Here is a 19365-nt window from a genome sequence, read left to right as displayed (position 1 = left end):
ACAAGCCATAACACTGCTAAATAGTGAATTAAAATGGTACCTGAACTATCTTCCACTGGCCCTACGCACACTCACTAGACTACACACTGAGTGTACAAAACATTAGCAACACCATAATATTGCGTTGCACCCATAATATTGCGTTGCACGCCTAAATTCTTCTGGGCATGGACTCTACAAGGTGTCGAAAGCTTTCCACAGGGATGCTGGCCCATGTTGACTCCAATGCCTCCCACAGTTGTCAAGATGGCTGGATGTCCTTTGGATGGTGGACCCTTCTTGATACACACAGGAAACTGTTGAGTGAAAAACCCAACAGCATTGCAGTTCTTGGCACACTCAAATGGTGCGCCTGGTACCTACTACTTTACCCTGTTCAAAAGGCACTTAAATCTTTTGTCTTGCTCATTAACCCCCCCGAAAGGCCCATCTCAATTGTCTCAAGGCTTAAAAATCATTCTTTAACCAGACTCCTACCTTTCAACCACCCCATAGTGATATCAATAAGTGATTGTAGCTTTCACCTGGTCAGTCTTTGTCTTGGAGAGAACAGTGTACATCGACACTCCCACACACATTACTACATACGCGCACATAAAAATGATGTCAAAATACATAAACATCTAGTGGAAAGCTACTGCTACTCTGTTCTTAATTGTATTATTATTTATCCTGATGCCTAGTCACGTCACCCTGCCTTAATGTATATACACTACATTACCAAAAATATGTGGACATCTGCTCGTCAAACATTTAATTCCAAAATCATGGGCATAAATATGGTGTTGGTCCCCATTTGCTGCTATAACAGCCTCCACTCTTCTGAAGGCTTTCCACTAGATGTTGGAACATTTAAGCAGGGACTTGTTTCCATTCAGAAACGAGCATTAGTGAGTTTGGGTACTGATGTTGGGCAATTAAGTGTGGCTCACAGTCGGCGTTCCAATTCATCCCAAAGGTGGTTGATGGGGTTTAGGTCAGGGCTCTGTGTAGGCCAGTCAAGTTCTTTCACACCAATCTCGACAAACCATTTCTGTATGGACCTCACGTTGTTCACGGGGACATTGTCATGCTGAAACAGGAAAGGGCCTTCCTCAAAATGTTGCCACAAAGTTGGAAGCACAGAATGTATGCTGTAGTGTTAAGATATGCCTTCACTAGAACTAAGGAGCCTGAACCATGAAAAACAGCCCCAGACCATTATTCCTCCTCCACCAAACTTTTGAGTTGGCACTGCATTTGGGCAGGTAGCGTTCTCCTTTCATCCCCCAAACCCAGATTTGTCCGTCAGACTGACGGTGAAGCGAGATTCATCACTACAGAGAACGAGTTTCCATTGCTCCAGAGTCCAACAGTGTCGAGCTTTACACCACTCCAGCCAACACATGGTGATCTTAGGCTTGTGTGCGGCTGCTCGGCCATGGAAACCCATTTCGTTAAGCTCTCGACAAAACAGTTATTGTGCTGAGGTTGCTTCCAGAGGCAGTTTGGAACTCAGTAGTGGGTGTTGCAACTGAGGATAGACGATATTGAAGCTCTACGAGCTTCAGCACTCGGTGGTCCCGTTCTGTGAGCTTGTGCGGCCTACCAGTTTGCGGCTGAGCTGTTGTTGCTCCTAGACATTTCCACTTCACAATAACAGCACTTACAGTTGACCGGAGCAGCTCTACCAGGGCAGAAATTTGACAAACTGACTTGCCACGTTGAAAGTCACTGAGCTCTTCAGTAAGGCCATTCTACTGCCAATGTTTGGCTGTGGAGATTGCATGGCTGTGTTCTCAATTTTATACACCTGTCATCAACAGCCAAATCCAGTAATTTTGAAGGGGTGTCCACATACTTTTGTGTGTGTGTGTATATATAGTGTATACCTCAAATACCTCCTACTTCTCCACATTGATCTGGTACTGGTTCTCCCTGTGCAGTTGAAGTCGGAAGTTTACATACACTTAGGTTGGAGTCATTAAAACTCGTTTTTCAACCACTCCACAGATTTCTTGTTAACAAACTAGTTTTGACAAGTCGGTTAGGACATCTACTTTGTGCATGACACAAGTAATTTTCCCAACAATTGTTTAAAGACAGATTATTTCACTTATAATTCACTGTATCACAATTCCAGTGGGTCAGAAGTTTACATACACTAAGTTGACTGTGCCTTTAAACAGCTTGGAAAATTACAGAAAATGTAATTGCTTTAGAAGCTTCTGATTGACCCAAATTATATCAATTAGCCTATTGGAGGTGTACCTGTGGATGTATTTCAAGGCCTACCTTCAAACTCAGTGTCACTTTGCTTGACATAATAGAAAAAAATAAATAATAATCAGCCAAGACCTCAGAAAAAAAATTGTAGACCTCCACAAGTCTGGTTCATCCTTGGGAGCAATTTCCAAACGCCTGAAGGTACCACGTTCATCTGTACAAACAATAATACGCAAGTATAAACACCATGGGACCACGCAGCCATACCGCTCAGGAAGGAGACGTGTTCTGTCTCCTAGAGATGAACGTACTTTGGTGCGAAAAGTGCAAATCAATCCCAGAACAACAGCAAAGGACCTTGTGAAGATGCTGGAGGAAACAGGTACAAAAGTATCTATATCCACAGTAAAACGAGTCAGCAAGGAAGAAGCCACTGCTCCATAAAAAAGCCAGACTACGGTTTGCAACTGCACATGGGGACAAAGATCGTACTTTTTGGAGAAATGTCCTCTGGCCTGATGAAACAAAAATAGAACTGTTTGGCCATAATGACCATCTTTATGTTTGGAGGAAAAAAGGGTGAGGCTTTCAAGCTGAAGAACACCATCCCAACCGTGAAGCACGGGGGTGGCAGCATCATGTTGTGGGGATGCTTTGCTGCATAAGGGACTGGTGCACTTCACAAAATAGATGACATCATGAGGCAGGAAAATGTGGATATATTGAAGCAACATCTCAAGACATCAGTCAGCAAGTTATAGCTTGGTCACAAATAGGTCTTCCAAATGGACAATGACCCCAAGCATACTTCCAAAGTTGTGGCAAAACGGCTTAAGGACAACAAAGTCAAGGTATTGGATTGGCCATCATAAAGCCCTGGCCTCAATACTATAGAACATTTTTGGGCAGAACTGAAAAAGTGTGTGCAAGCAAGGAGGCCTACAAGCCTGACCCAGTTACACCAGCTCTGTCAGAAGGAATGGGCCAACATTCACCCAACTTATTGTGGGAAGCTTATGGAAGGCTACCTGAAATATTTGACCCAAGATAAACAATTTAAAGACAATGCTAGCAAATACTAATTGAGTGCATGTAAACTTCTGACCCACTGGGAATGTAATGAAAGAAATAAAAGCTGAAATAAATAATTCTCTACTATTATTCTGACATTTCACATTCTTAAAATAAAGTGGTGATCCTAACTGACCTAAAACAGGGAATTTTTACTGGGATTAAATGTCAGGAATTGTGAAAAACTGAGTTTAAATGTATTTGGCTAAGGTGCATGTAAACTTCTGACTTAAACTGCATATAGCTCCATTCTTGTGTATTTTATTCTTCCTTACGATTGTATTTTTAAACTCTGCATTGTTGTGAGGAGTTGTAAGCAAGCATGTCACAGTTAAGTCTACAACAGTTGTATTTGGCAAATAAAATGTTAATTGATTTTATATTTCAAGTGACTTACAATAGCAGGTCTTGTAATGGGCCAGTCATAAACAGGAGAGGGAGACACTATGGAGGAGCATTCCAATGGGATTAGGAAAGCAACAAAAGGCCTCCAGATTAGCTAATGGGAATACAATGGTAGCGAGGCCGCTGGGAGGAGAGGGGTGAAGAGGGGCAACCAGTGAATTAGCTATGTAGACTCAGAGGAAGGATAACCTGCTAGGTGTTAGAACAGGACACCGCTTGTCAACACAAATATTCTTCATTATCTGTACAACGATCTTAAGACGGATAATGATTCCTCAATTCAAAATCCATACTGAGGCGTTAAAAATAAAATGCACCAACGCATGACTGAGTTGAGGATTGAGGAGAGAGATAGTTTGGCGCGCTACACCAACACAGCTCTCAGTATTAAAGCACTGCCAGCGAGGGAGTCAGGCCGGACCACAGCACTGCCGGCGAGGGAGTCAGGCCGGACCACAGCACTGCCGGCGAGGGAGTCAGGCCGGACCACAGCACTGCCGGCGTGGGAGTCAGGCCGGACCACAGCACTGCCAACGAGGGAGTCAGGCCGGACCACAGCACTGCCGGCGAGGGAGTCAGGCCGGACCACAGCACTGCCGGCGAGGGAGTCAGGCCGGACCACAGCACTGCCGGCGAGGGAGTCAGGCCGGACCACAGCACTGCCGGCGAGGGAGTCAGGCCGGACCACAGCACTGCCGGCGAGGGAGTCAGGCCGGACCAACAGCACTGCCGGCGTGGGAGTCAGGCCGGACCACAGCACTGCCGGCGTGGGAGTCAGGCCGGACCACAGCACTGCCGGCGTGGGAGTCAGGCCGGACCACAGCACTGCCGGCGTGGGAGTCAGGCCGGACCACAGCACTGCCGGCGAGGGAGTCAGGCCGGACCACAGCACTGCCGGCGAGGGAGTCGGGCCGGACCACAGCACTGCCGGCGTGGGAGTCGGGCCGGACCACAGCACTGCCGGCGAGGGAGTCGGGCCGGACCACAGCACTGCCGGCGAGGGAGTCGGGCCGGACCACAGCACTGCCGGCGAGGGAGTCGGGCCGGACCACAGCACTGCCGGCGAGGGAGTCGGGCCGGACCACAGCACTGCCGGCGAGGGAGTCGGGCCGGACCACAGCACTGCCGGCGAGGGAGTCGGGCCGGACCACAGCACTGCCGGCGAGGGAGTCGGGCCGGACCACAGCACTGCCGGCGAGGGAGTCGGGCCGGACCACAGCACTGCCGGCGAGGGAGTCGGGCCGGACCACAGCACTGCCGGCGAGGGAGTCGGGCCGGACCACAGCACTGCCGGCGAGGGAGTCGGGCCGGACCACAGCACTGCCGGCGAGGGAGTCGGGCCGGACCACAGCACTGCCGGCGAGGGAGTCGGGCCGGACCACAGCACTGCCGGCGAGGGAGTCGGGCCGGACCACAGCACTGCCGGCGAGGGAGTCGGGCCGGACCACAGCACTGCCGGCGAGGGAGTCGGGCCGGACCACAGCACTGCCGGCGAGGGAGTCGGGCCGGACCACAGCACTGCCGGCGAGGGAGTCGGGCCGGACCACAGCACTGCCGGCGAGGGAGTCGGGCCGGACCACAGCACTGCCGGCGAGGGAGTCGGGCCGGACCACAGCACTGCCGGCGAGGGAGTCGGGCCGGACCACAGCACTGCCGGCGAGGGAGTCGGGCCGGACCACAGCACTGCCGGCGAGGGAGTCGGGCCGGACCACAGCACTGCCGGCGAGGGAGTCGGGCCGGACCACAGCACTGCCGGCGAGGGAGTCGGGCCGGACCACAGCACTGCCGGCGAGGGAGTCGGGCCGGACCACAGCACTGCCGGCGAGGGAGTCGGGCCGGACCACAGCACTGCCGGCGAGGGAGTCGGGCCGGACCACAGCACTGCCGGCGAGGGAGTCGGGCCGGACCACAGCACTGCCGGCGAGGGAGTCGGGCCGGACCACAGCACTGCCGGCGAGGGAGTCGGGCCGGACCACAGCACTGCCGGCGAGGGAGTCGGGCCGGACCACAGCACTGCCGGCGAGGGAGTCGGGCCGGACCACAGCACTGCCGGCGAGGGAGTCGGGCCGGACCACAGCACTGCCGGCGAGGGAGTCGGGCCGGACCACAGCACTGCCGGCGAGGGAGTCGGGCCGGACCACAGCACTGCCGACGTGGGAGTCGGGCCGGACCACAGCACTGCCGGCGTGGGAGTCAGGCCGGACCACAGCACTGCCGGCGTGGGAGTCAGGCCGGACCACAGCACTGCCGGCGTGGGAGTCAGGCCGGACCACAGCACTGCCGGCGAGGGAGTCAGGCCGGACCACAGCACTGCCGGCGAGGGAGTCAGGCCGGACCACAGCACTGCCAACGAGGGAGTCAGGCCGGACCACAGCACTGCCAACGAGGGAGTCAGGCCGGACCACAGCACTGCCGGCGAGGGAGTCAGGCCGGACCACAGCACTGCCGGCGAGGGAGTCAGGCCGGACCACAGCACTGCCGGCGAGGGAGTCAGGCCGGACCACAGCACTGCCGGCGAGGGAGTCAAGCCGGACCACAGCACTGCCAGCGAGGGAGTCAGGCCGGACCACAGCACTGCCAGCGTGGGAGTCAGGCCGGACCACAGCACTGCCAGCGTGGGAATCAGACCGGACCACAGCACTGCCAGCGAGGGAGTCAGGTCGGACCACAGCAGCAGCTTTTTCACATTAGAACTGAGACCGGCTGAGAATATAATAGGAGGCTGATTTGAGGATTTATAGTGTAAATAACAAGACAGTTACGTACTATTAACCGTCTGGTAACAGGGGGGGTGGAGGAGAGCGAGAGAGGGGGAAAGGAGGAGAGAGAGGAGGAAAGGAGGAAAGGAGGAGAGAGTCAAAGTAAGTAATTGGGTGAATAAAAGAGAGTGGGAGAAAAACAGAATGATTGAAATAGAAAAGAAAAGCGAACGATAAAAAGGTGGAAAGATATTGGAGGGAGAGAGAGAGAGTTCTGGGTGGCTCCACATGGTTACTGAGAAGCAGCGCAACTCATTTCAACTTCAGTCCAAAAATAAAAGCCAACAGAGATTTGTTCAAACGTTGATTGAATGGGTGGCCTGCTGGAGACCGAGAGGAAACGAAGGGGGAGCGGTGAGAATGATAAGACCACAGTGCCCCCTAAAGCCAGGAGAGTACACCTCGTTTTCCCTCCATCTCTCATCTGAAGAGCCTGTGTATTGAGAGGCCAAGAGGGTTTCGTTCAAGGCGCGCGCACACACACACGTTGAGGGGCCGAGAGGCTATCTTTCAAGGCCTTGCAAGCGTTCTTAGAGAGCTGAGCCGTTCTGTTCGTCGGTACATGAGGCGCATTTATTAAAACACACAAACGACCGGACAGACAGACAGACAGACAGACAGACAGACAGACAGACAGACAGACAGACACAGACAGACACAGACAGACACAGACAGACAGACAGAGAGAGACAGACAGAGACAGACAGAGACAGACAGAGACAGACAGAGACAGACAGAGAGGCCCACTCTGTCAGACCATACTTTAACTTATTCCCTAGGTTTCAGAGGTTCAAACGCACTCTTTGACCCCACAAATGGAGACGTTGTAATCAAGGCTGAATGGAAATAAGCCCATTTCTAGAGTGAGAGATTAAAACCAGACGAACAGGTGCAGCGCTAAGGAGCGTTGTGGAATTGAGCCCAACTGCCTTCCGTAGGCCTATCGGATTCACTGACACGTTTCACGGTAAATAGCAAACACATCTAAACACATCTATTGTTAAACCCTCTGATTCTCCTCATGCTGTTATGACAGTGAGACGGATAGATAGGAGAGAGAGCGAGAGAGAGAGAGTCGGGGGAGAAAAAGGGAAAGAAAAAGAGAGAATTAGTAAGAGATTCAGAGAGGAAAAAAGCTTTTTCTAGTGGCGGGGAGGAGTGAACAGTCATCACACGCCACCTTTGTGAAACATGGCACTTGTTGCTAAGCGTTTGACGAGCCAGGTTGAAACTGCATCACAAATTAGGTTGGCTTGTTGCTGTTCAGTTTCCTTCTCTCCTCTTGCAGGTGCGGGTGAACGAGAAGTGTGTGTGTGTGTCTGTGTGTGTATACACTCTCTCCTTAACGAAGTAGGAGCCTGGAGATAGAGCTTACACCCCACTGTGCCGGGGAGAGAAGAGGGCCTGGCAAGCCCCGCTTGTGATCAGAGTGAAATAGTGTGTGTAGGAGTGTGTCGGAACTATGAGTGTGTGTATACATGGCTGCATACATGTCAGTATATATAGCTCCGTGTGTGTAGGAGTTGAGTGTGTGTGTGCCTCACTTCGGTATGCAGCTCCAGGAGGGCCTCTTGCCTAAGTAGCAACAGCAGGGGGTTGTGGGAAGATAACGGGGAAAGGAAAGTTTTTCGAGCGAGGGCAGAAAGCGGTAGAGAGGGAGCGAAGGAGAAAGAGAAGGATAGAAAGAGGGGGGAAAGAGCTGTGCTTGCCGTTCGTGTTGCTATGTTTGAAAAAGGCGGAGGTTGCGGAGTATAATAGTCCTGTTTTCTATCGTAGGTGGGCGGGAGCAATGAGAGCAGTAGGGGTACGGGTTGCACCACCCCCTTGAAACCTTGTCCTCTGTTGGGGGGGGTCCCCAATCCCCCGTGTGACGTCGCTCCCTCGCCGAGCATTCTGTCTAACAGAATCACCTTGACACACAGACTGTACCACGGCACACGCGCGAGCGACGTCGGGGATGATCAAAACGCACCCAAAACACTCTGCTGAGAAGCTGTTGAGATTGTCCCGAGAGCAATCGCCGCAGTTGAATTAGTTTTAACAAAAAAATATATATATATACGTTACTGCCATTTGGTAAACAAACGCCAGTGCAGCAGGAAGCTAAGTTAAAAAGGGAAGACGATATCTCCTACCTGCGTGCTTGTTGTAGGTTGCTGTGTGGTCTGCCCATCCATCAAAGCTAATCACGTAAGCGTTAGTCTAATACCTGCATAACTGATACTGCACAGAGTGAACACTGTATGGCACTTAGGCTAAACACAATGTGAGGTAAAGCTAAACTGCAATGCATTGTGGTTGTCAACCGGGATGTATAGAGGGAGAAAAGATGGAAAGAGGTGATGCGTTTAGTGGAAGAGGAGGAGAGAGCTCTCGCTGTGAATAGCTGAGTCAAGGACGAGAGAGGGAGGAGTGTGTGTGTCCCTGAGAGAAGAGGCATAGAAAGAGAGGAGCAGGAGTGTGTGTGTCCCTGAGAGAAGAGGCATAGAAAGAGAGGAGCAGGAGTGTGTGTGTCCCTGAGAGAAGAGGCATAGAAAGAGAGGAGCAGGAGTGTGTGTGTCCCTGAGAGAAGAGGCATAGAAAGAGAGGAGCAGGAGTGTGTGTGTCCCTGAGAGAAGAGGCATAGAAAGAGAGGAGCAGGAGTGTGTGTGTCCCTGAGAGAAGAGGCATAGAAAGAGAGGAGCAGGAGTGTGTGTGTCCCTGAGAGAAGAGGTATAGAAAGAGAGGAGCAGGAGTGTGTGTGTCCCTGAGAGAAGAGGTATAGAAAGAGAGGAGCAGGAGTGTGTGTGTCCCTGAGAGAAGAGGTATAGAAAGAGAGGAGCAGGAGTGTGTGTGTCCCTGAGAGAAGAGGTATAGAAAGAGAGGAGCAGGAGTGTGTGTGTCCCTGAGAGAAGAGGCATAGAAAGAGAGGAGCAGGAGTGTGTGTGTCCCTGAGAGAAGAGGCATAGAAAGAGAGGAGCAGGAGTGTGTGTGTCCCTGAGAGAAGAGGTATAGAAAGAGAGGAGCAGGAGTGTGTGTGTCCCTGAGAGAAGAGGCATAGAAAGAGAGGAGCAGGAGTGTGTGTGTCCCTGAGAGAAGAGGTATAGAAAGAGAGGAGCAGGAGTGTGTGTGTCCCTGAGAGAAGAGGTATAGAAAGAGAGGAGCAGGAGTGTGTGTGTCCCTGAGAGAAGAGGTATAGAAAGAGAGGAGCAGGAGTGTGTGTGTCCCTGAGAGAAGAGGTATAGAAAGAGAGGAGCAGGAGTGCAACACGGGAAGAGCATGAACGAAGGTAGAAAATAAAAAAGGAATGCAGAGAGAGAAGAAACACGACAACACCAAAGGTATGGAACGAGAGAATGAGTGTGTGGCCCTGAAAGGATGAAAAGGAGCGGAGAAAAGGTGTCACAGAGAGATGAAAAAGAAAGGTAAAGGGTGGAGAAAAGCAAAGGCAGTTGTGAGGGAGGGCAACAGTTGGGAGAAGGCTCGCCTGTTTGGAAATGGAGAACAAAAATGACAGAACAGAGGGATGGGTGAAGGAGAGAGGGAGGGTTCCCACCTGCTTGGATGATGAGCTTGGCACACTCGTTGCAGGGGAACAGAGCCACGTACATGGAACAGCCCTTCACGTCCGCTGAGTTCTTATTCATGATCGCATTCAGCTCCGCATGGCACACTGGAGGAGAGGGGGGGAGGAAGAGAGAAGGGGAGGAAGAGTGTGAAAATCTGGTCAACACACCAGGGGTGGCAGTGAATCAAAAGAGACATTAATATGCAGATGATACAGGTTTCCTAGTTCCAACAGCCACATAAAAAAATTCACTGGTCTAGGATCAGGTCCCCCCCTGTCCATATAATCTCATTCATTGATCTAAAAAGGCTAAGCTGATCCTAGTTCAGCAATTCCATTTTGAGACTCAATACAGGCCTTAATTCCCATTGTCCAGTGGAAAGTGATGCACTGAGAGTGAACAGATGCCTCCTCTCCCCTCCACCCTGGCAGCCATAAAATGACTGCTTCCTAACGTTAATTACGGGAAATGAATTGCCCCCTATCAGCGACGGTGGCCAATTACAGAGCACACCGGCCAACCCCCAAACTGTAGTATGATTACCATACCCCCCCACTAGCCCCATGCCAGCCAGCCAACCACGCCGCCACCCGCTACTGCTGCAGATTGGCTTTGGCACAACATCAGAGCACGGCACGGCACGACATGCACGTTGGTCCACTGCGCTCACAGCAAGCAGGCAGAACTCATGAGAGAGAGAGAGCCAAGGGATGGTTAACTTGGAGAATTTGTGACAAACAGTTGTCATGGCAGCATGTCTTCGGTGGGGAACGCGATAAGATATTATCCTGAGCACTGTTTAATGTTACAGTCACTGGTCTCAGTTACTATTAGAACAGTGGTAGTTACCATTACCAGTCACTGGTCTCAGTTACTATTAGAACAGTGGTAGTTACCATTACCACCACTGGTCTCAGTTACTATTAGAACAGTGGTAGTTACCATTACCACCACTGGTCTCAGTTACTATTAGAACAGTGGTAGTTACCATTACCACCACTGGTCTCAGTTACTATTAGAACAGTGGTAGTTACCATTACCACCACTGGTCTCAGTTACTATTAGAACAGTGGTAGTTACCATTACCAGTCACTGGTCTCAGTTACTATTAGAACAGTGGTAGTTACCATTACCAGTCACTGGTCTCAGTTACTATTAGAACAGTGGTAGTTACCATTACCAGTCACTGGTCTCAGTTACTATTAGAACAGTGGTAGTTACCATTACCAGTCACTGGTCTCAGTTACTATTAGAACAGTGGTAGTTACCATTACCAGTCACTGGTCTCAGTTACTATTAGAACAGTGGTAGTTACCATTACTGTCACTGGTCTCAGTTACTATTAGAACAGTGGTAGTTACCATTACCAGTCACTGGTCTCAGTTACTATTAGAACAGTGGTAGTTACCATTACCAGTCACTGGTCTCAGTTACTATTAGAACAGTGGTAGTTACCATTACCACCACTGGTCTCAGTTACTATTAGAACAGTGGTAGTTACCATTACCACCACTGGTCTCAGTTACTATTAGAACAGTGGTAGTTACCATTACCACCACTGGTCTCAGTTACTATTAGAACAGTGGTAGTTACCATTACCAGTCACTGGTCTCAGTTACTATTAGAACAGTGGTAGTTACCATTACAGTCACTGGTCTCAGTTACTATTAGAACAGTGGTAGTTACCATTACCACCACTGGTCTCAGTTACTATTAGAACAGTGGTAGTTACCATTACTGTCACTGGTCTCAGTTACTATTAGAACAGTGGTAGTTACCATTACCACCACTGGTCTCAGTTACTATTAGAACAGTGGTAGTTACCATTACCACCACTGGTCTCAGTTACTATTAGAACAGTGGTAGTTACCATTACTGTCACTGGTCTCAGTTACTATTAGAACAGTGGTAGTTACCATTACCAGTCACTGGTCTCAGTTACTATTAGAACAGTGGTAGTCACCATTACAGTCACTGGTCTCAGTCACTATTAGAACAGGGGTAGTTACCATTACCACCACTGGTCTCAGTTACTATTAGAACAGGGGTAGTTACCATTACCACCACTGGTCTCAGTTACTATTAGAACAGGGGTAGTTACCATTACCACCACTGGTCTCAGTTACTATTAGAACAGTGGTAGTTACCATTACTGTCACTGGTCTCAGTTACTATTAGAACAGTGGTAGTTACCATTACCAGTCACTGGTCTCAGTTACTATTAGAACAGTGGTAGTTACCATTACCAGTCACTGGTCTCAGTTACTATTAGAACAGTGGTAGTTACCATTACCACCACTGGTCTCAGTTACTATTAGAACAGTGGTAGTTACCATTACTGTCACTGGTCTCAGTTACTATTAGAACAGTGGTAGTTACCATTACCAGTCACTGGTCTCAGTTACTATTAGAACAGTGGTAGTTACCATTACCACCACTGGTCTCAGTTACTATTAGAACAGGGGTAGTTACCATTACCACCACTGGTCTCAGTTACTATTAGAACAGGGGTAGTTACCATTACCAGTCACTGGTCTCAGTTACTATTAGAACAGTGGTAGTTACCATTACAGTCACTGGTCTCAGTTACTATTAGAACAGTGGTAGTTACCATTACCAGTCACTGGTCTCAGTTACTATTAGAACAGTGGTAGTTACCATTACCAGTCACTGGTCTCAGTTACTATTAGAACAGTGGTAGTTACCATTACCAGTCACTGGTCTCAGTTACTATTAGAACAGTGGTAGTTACCATTACAGTCACTGGTCTCAGTTCCTATTAGAACAGTGGTAGTTACCATTACCAGTCACTGGTCTCAGTTACTATTAGAACAGTGGTAGTTACCATTACCAGTCACTGGTCTCAGTTACTATTAGAACAGTGGTAGTTACCATTACAGTCACTGGTCTCAGTTACTATTAGAACAGTGGTAGTTACCATTACCAGTCACTGGTCTCAGTTACTATTAGAACAGTGGTAGTTACCATTACAGTCACTGGTCTCAGTTACTATTAGAACAGTGGTAGTTACCATTACAGTCACTGGTCTCAGTTACTATTAGAACAGTGGTAGTTACCATTACTGTCACTGGTCTCAGTTACTATTAGAACAGTGGTAGTTACCATTACCAGTCACTGGTCTCAGTTACTATTAGAACAGTGGTAGTTACCATTACCAGTCACTGGTCTCAGTTACTATTAGAACAGTGGTAGTTACCATTACCAGTCACTGGTCTCAGTTACTATTAGAACAGTGGTAGTTACGATTACCAGTCACTGGTCTCAGTTACTATTAGAACAGTGGTAGTTACCATTACCAGTCACTGGTCTCAGTTACTATTAGAACAGTGGTAGTTACCATTACAGTCACTGGTCTCAGTTCCTATTAGAACAGTGGTAGTTACCATTACCAGTCACTGGTCTCAGTTACTATTAGAACAGTGGTAGTTACCATTACCAGTCACTGGTCTCAGTTACTATTAGAACAGTGGTAGTTACCATTACTGTCACTGGTCTCAGTTACTATTAGAACAGTGGTAGTTACCATTACCAGTCACTGGTCTCAGTTACTATTAGAACAGTGGTAGTTACCATTACAGTCACTGGTCTCAGTTACTATTAGAACAGTGGTAGTTACCATTACCATCACTGGTCTCAGTTACTATTAGAACAGTGGTAGTTACCATTACCAGTCACTGGTCTCAGTTACTATTAGAACAGTGGTAGTTACCATTACAGTCACTGGTCTCGGTTACTATTAGAACAGTGGTAGTTACTATTAGAACAGTGGTATTTACCATTACAGTCACTGGTCTCAGTTACTATTAGAACAGTGGTAGTTACCATTACCAGTCACTGGTCTCAGTTACTATTAGAACAGTGGTAGTTACCATTACCGTCACTGGTCTCAGTTACTATTAGAACAGTGGTAGTTACCATTACAGTCACTGGTCTCAGTTACTATTAGAACAGTGGTAGTTACCATTACAGTCACTGGTCTCAGTTACTATTAGAACAGTGGTAGTTACCATTACAGTCACTGGTCTCAGTTACTATTAGAACAGTGGTAGTTACTATTAGAACAGTGGTATTTACCATTACAGTCACTGGTCTCAGTTACTATTAGAACAGTGGTAGTTACCATTACAGTCACTGGTCTCAGTTACTATTAGAACAGTGGTAGTTACCATTACAGTCACTGGTCTCAGTTACTATTAGAACAATGGTAGTTACCATTACAGTCACTGGTCTCAGTTACTATTAGAACAGTGGTAGTTACCATTACCATCACTGGTGTATAGCGTAAATGAACACTGATCCGCAGTGTGATCCAACAGCCAGCCCCCCCCCCCCCCCCCCTTTAAAACTGCTCCTAAAATTGACCAATAATGTGGACCTCACAAAAGCCTTTTGTGGTCCCAATTAGCTGCAGAGTTACTTGAAACCAGAATGGCCTTCCCAGGTAGAGGGCAATTATCCCCAGTAACCATGAGACTTTCTGAACAAGAGGGATGTTAAGTGTGTGTGTGTGTGTGTGTGTGTGTGTGTGTGTGTGTGTGTGTGTGTGTGTGTGTGTGTGTGTGGTCTTGGCTAAGAAGACTGCTGTTCCTTGTAATTGCATATTACAGCCTTTATTATGGCCAATTATTTCCCTTTGAAGATGATTAGACATTTTTTACGAGTTTTTTTTTCTTTTTCCCCCTTTACCCAGTTTCACAAAGAAATTGCTGTGTAAAAAACCCTTCACATTGTGTCTAACATCATGCTACGACCTGGGCAGCAAATGTACACAAGGACCTGGATAGTGGAAACCCTAAGAGGGCTTTTAAGATACCCCTGGATGGGATGAGGAGAAGAAGAAATCTTGTGTTTGAAGATACAAAATCATAATGAGATTCTTTCTGACGAGAAGAGGATGCAGAGCAGAGAGCGTAAGAGCGAGGAAGAGGGGTGAGAGAGAGACCCATTGGCCAGAAAGAGTGGGAGAGAAATAGATTAGGGGAAATAAGTGATTCTTCACCTAGCTTTGCTAACAGCACGAGAAGACTTGGGCATATCTGCGCCACAGCTATGCACAATACGTTGCCCAATATACTCCCCATCTGCAAAAACATAAACGTATCTTTATGAAAGAGCTTGGAGAGAGGTAGGGAGAAACTAGACAGGAAAGACTAGGGTGTTTCTCTAAAACCTTGAAATTATTCTGAAGTGGACCGGAGGAAGAAATAGGCCTACATCCTTTGAATGTAAAAAAGGGCTGTCTGGAGATTCGCCAACTCATTTACTTTCGTCAGTTCGCTCTCCCTCTCTCCCTCTCTGTCCTCCAAACCCAGCAACCCCCCTAACCTCTGCATATTAACTGGAGACATCCTTAAAGCTTCAGGTATCTCAACACACACACACACACACACACACACACACACACACACACACAAAGCTTCAGGTCTCAACTCAAACTGCTTTCAATTACCGGTGAAACTCGAAGAATTCAAAAAGAACTCCTTCAAAAATTAATAACTGGGCAGTTAGTTTGACTTTCCATATTTTTTGTAGAACCATCTCTCCTGAACTCTGGAGATTCATTCTCCGGGTCCCGTGGCCATTAGAAAAAGCTGTGATGAAACACTGATGTGTCTAATGTACAGTCTGTCTGGGAATGTTGGAATGGAATATTCTGGAACACCTGTAGCCAATTACATGTGGATGTTGGGCTGCCAGTGACCCAATGGCATAGTGTATAGGGTTTCTGTAGGAAGCCAGAGAGGGAGGGGTCTGGAATTGAGAGGATAGACTGGAGTGCACTGAAGGGTTAGTACTATACATTGTCAACTTATAAAGCCCTGTAGAAGTTTCTATAAGGCTACAATTGTAATATCAGTAGTAGTAGGCCTTTGGCTATTAGGTCAAATAAACTGTACACATGCAAAGTCAGTGTGTGTGTGTGTGTGTGTGTGTGTGTGTGTGTGTGTGTTCTGGCAGATGGTCAGTTAGGTGCTCTCTGACCACTGTAGCCAATTAGAGAAGCTATTGAGAGGTCAGAGGTCAAGATTGGCCACCTGCCAACCGACATGGAGTCTTGTATTTGCATGCACCTTAAAAAATTAATTAATTAAAAAAAATCACACACACACACACACCATGTCCGAATACCCATACTAGCGTACTACATGCTTAAACTGCATACAATGCATGTACTCATCGTCGCATACTATTTAGCACGTACTGTTTAGTAAAAAAGTATGCAGTATGCCACGGCGGCTCCTGACTGGTTGAGTAGGTGGGGCGGGGCCGAGTGCCGGTGGATTTTTCAAAATTCAACCGACGTGCATCACATTAAGCAGCCTGATAATAGCTAATTTCCAATTCGATTCATTTCTCTTAACTCTGAATGGAATAGATATGGAGTTATAGGCCTACTCAGGCTGGTTATAAGCAGACTATCACATTCAACCTAAACCGTAGGTAAATATTTTCCACTTGAACATATTTATTAGTGAAACCAAAGTGCTGTAACATAAATAAATTAAATCAAATAGTCTAGGACACACCAAAACTTTAACTGTTCAAATCGGGTGTATGGCAAATTCAGAACCGCTGGGCAGCAACATAGTAAACTAAAGCACTGGTCATTGGGAATGAGATCAGAGTGACTGCTAAGGCTTGTCCCCGGTGCCGACATTGTCAGAAATCCAAAGATGGTTTAGAAAGCCAAGAGAAGAATAAAAGCTTTTCAAATTAGAAAACCGAAATCGACTATTTATAAAAAAAGAAGAATTTTTTTTCTCTCAAAGATGTAGCCTATGATGCAATACTCAATCATTTTAAGGAGAACAAAATCTACTTCGACTACATTTGAACACCGCCGCAGAAACTTCGCTATTCGGCATCTTCCCAATTAAGTAGCCTAGTTTTGTTGTTTGGCTACTTGAAGAGAACTAGGGCCTGTCACTCGCAGACCACCTCTTCCAATGCATTGTGGGAAAGTGTGCATCTAATCCCACTAGATAAAGAACTGAGATGAGTATAACATCCTGGCATTTAAACTATTCTCGATTTTCGAAAACTCACATACTATAAAACACATTTTCGCCTACTGAAAACGCCCCATTGCGTCGTTTCACGCTATTCAGTGATTTTGGGAGCGCATCCCCTTATCTAATTGATCAGCTTTTGTCAAAGCCAACATGAGTATGACATCCGGACAATAAAAGTATACTCTTATTTTCAAAATGTCGCATACTATTATACTTAAATTTTTTCTGCATACTATTTAGGACGCAACTATGGGTATTCGGACTCTCTCCCAGAGTCAACACACTCACACAAAAAGCGCTAATATAACCACTGCAGCACAAAGTATTGCGGCACTACAGCCTATTAGCCAGTCACCCTGATTTAAGACACACGTCTTTCCTGATTCCCACAGGCTTGTCGAGTCATGTGACTTCGAAAGCGCCACTAGATTCTGGCTGCATCTCAAATTGCACCCAATTCCCTATAGGCCCTGGTCAAAAGTAGTGCAATATGTAGGGGATAGGGTGTCACTTGGAACACAGATTCTGTCTCCGCTGCCAGGGGACACCAGAGAGAGTGCCTGGCCCCTAGCCAGAGATGCCACAACCCTGAGGAGACTAGAGAGAGAGAGGGGGAGATGGAGAGAGGGCATAGGGAGAGAGAAAGAGGGAGAGCAAAAACAAAAGCAAGCGTGTGCCAGTGGGAGAGAGGCTGTAGAGCCGACCTGACACAGCAGACAAATAGAGGGCCTTTAACTTTGCTACATCGGCTCAAGCAATTACATGGCTATTCCTTTGTGTTAGTAGGGAAAAGAATGGGTACGAATTAGGCATTAGGAATGAACCGGGTCGGGAGCAGAACAGAGTTACGGGCAGAGGACCGAGTTTCTATTATTCCTAGATAGTTTTGCTGTGTGTGTGTGTGTGTGTGTGTGTGTGTGTGTGTGTGTGTGTGTGTGTGTGTGTGTGTGAGAGAGAGTCACTGCCAAGGGAGCGGTTTGATTACCTCTCCTCTCATTCTCTTTAATAACAGTACTTAAAGAATGCTTCATCTACAGAACAGAGAGAGACAATAGTTACTGGGCTTACTAAGGAAGAAAGGGATGAGGGTTTTCTGAATGAGCTTTTAGAAAAGGGTGGACGCAGTATTAATCGTGTTGAATATACTGTCCTGCTCTGTATATTATAGTATGATCATACATTCCCTCTAGTTAAACGAAGTGGGACAATGCAACATATTGTGATATTATAGAGGTAGAAAGTAATTTATCTGAGACACACACTTTGTAGGGTCAGGAAGAGTTTAAAAGATCAGTCCCCCAGAAATTGACAAAATGCTCTTAGTGCTTTGCCTCTTCACACCCTCGCCATGGTAACCGTTGATAGTCTCCCACGCTGGCATCTGCTGTCCACAGTCTGCCAACTGTGCCCTCCCCCTTCTCTCCCAGTGGGCCCTGTCCCCATTGCATTCAGAATAGTCTATCTCCACCCCCCACCCCCCCCAGAGTTCCCCCAAAGTGGCCTACACTGTATATAAGCAATTTAATACTGTATGCGATTGCAGTAAAAAGTATGACTCTGAAAGAAAGGCCCTTGGTAAGGTAACCGGATTTAGGAAATTAAAAAGCAGGAATTTTATTTATTTTATGTATAGCTGTGCGAAAATTATAAAAAATGAAGTGGCCTTGGAACTATATTTAACTATCAATTTTCATTATAGTTCTTTCAAATAATTTAATTGTAAAACACAAAATGGATTACCCCTCCAGGTCTTAATCTTAGCCCATCTAGTAATTCAAAAACTACCCAAGTCTGGAAGCCTATGCTGTTGGAGACACTTTCTGGCCATGGTTATTCATGAGATGGTTACAATGCATCACCGATCAAACGTTCTTATAAAAAAGGTCCAACTAGGACATTTTAAGGGGACAGGCCACCAAAACCAGGGAACGTCAGCGGAAACCGGGGACGTCCGGTCACCCTAGGTATCTCTAACAGGTTATAATTGCATATGATTAGTAAGTCCTTATGTACTAGGGATGTACTTGTTTCACTTCACAAACTAACTGCCACCACTGGTCCTAATACCTATCATGAGCTCTCAAGGCTTACACATCAAACTTTTCTACATTTCACACCAACCAGAACGCTCAATAGATCAGGACCTGATTAGAATAGCGTCTGGTACAAGAGGCACAGCTGCTGCTGCACTAGTAATGTGGTTTACACACACACACGCAAAAGAATATTCACTGACAATTAGGTTCACAGTAACAACTAAAAACGTTTTAAATATGCCAGTCATGGTTGCCAGAGTAGAGGCTAATATCGTCATTAAAATCAGAAGTTGGGAGAGAAAACACT

General features: G+C 47.3%; 1 protein-coding gene across 2 annotated transcripts in view; it reads right to left on the bottom strand.

Moving 5' to 3' along the window:
• The window catches only part of LOC120034978 (deoxycytidylate deaminase-like), a 56390-nt gene that overhangs the window by 23589 nt on the left and 13436 nt on the right, over window positions 1-19365 (bottom strand). For both annotated transcript variants that reach the window (XM_038981704.1, XM_038981703.1), the window contains exon 4: window positions 9976-10092. In XM_038981704.1, the coding sequence (XP_038837632.1) occupies window positions 9976-10092 (117 nt within the window). The remainder of the gene's footprint in view (window positions 1-9975; window positions 10093-19365) is intronic.

Source organism: Salvelinus namaycush, chromosome 42, assembly GCF_016432855.1.
Source record: "Salvelinus namaycush isolate Seneca chromosome 42, SaNama_1.0, whole genome shotgun sequence".
Lineage (NCBI taxonomy): Eukaryota > Metazoa > Chordata > Actinopteri > Salmoniformes > Salmonidae > Salvelinus > Salvelinus namaycush.
This window is presented reverse-complemented; position numbering and strand designations above follow the sequence as displayed.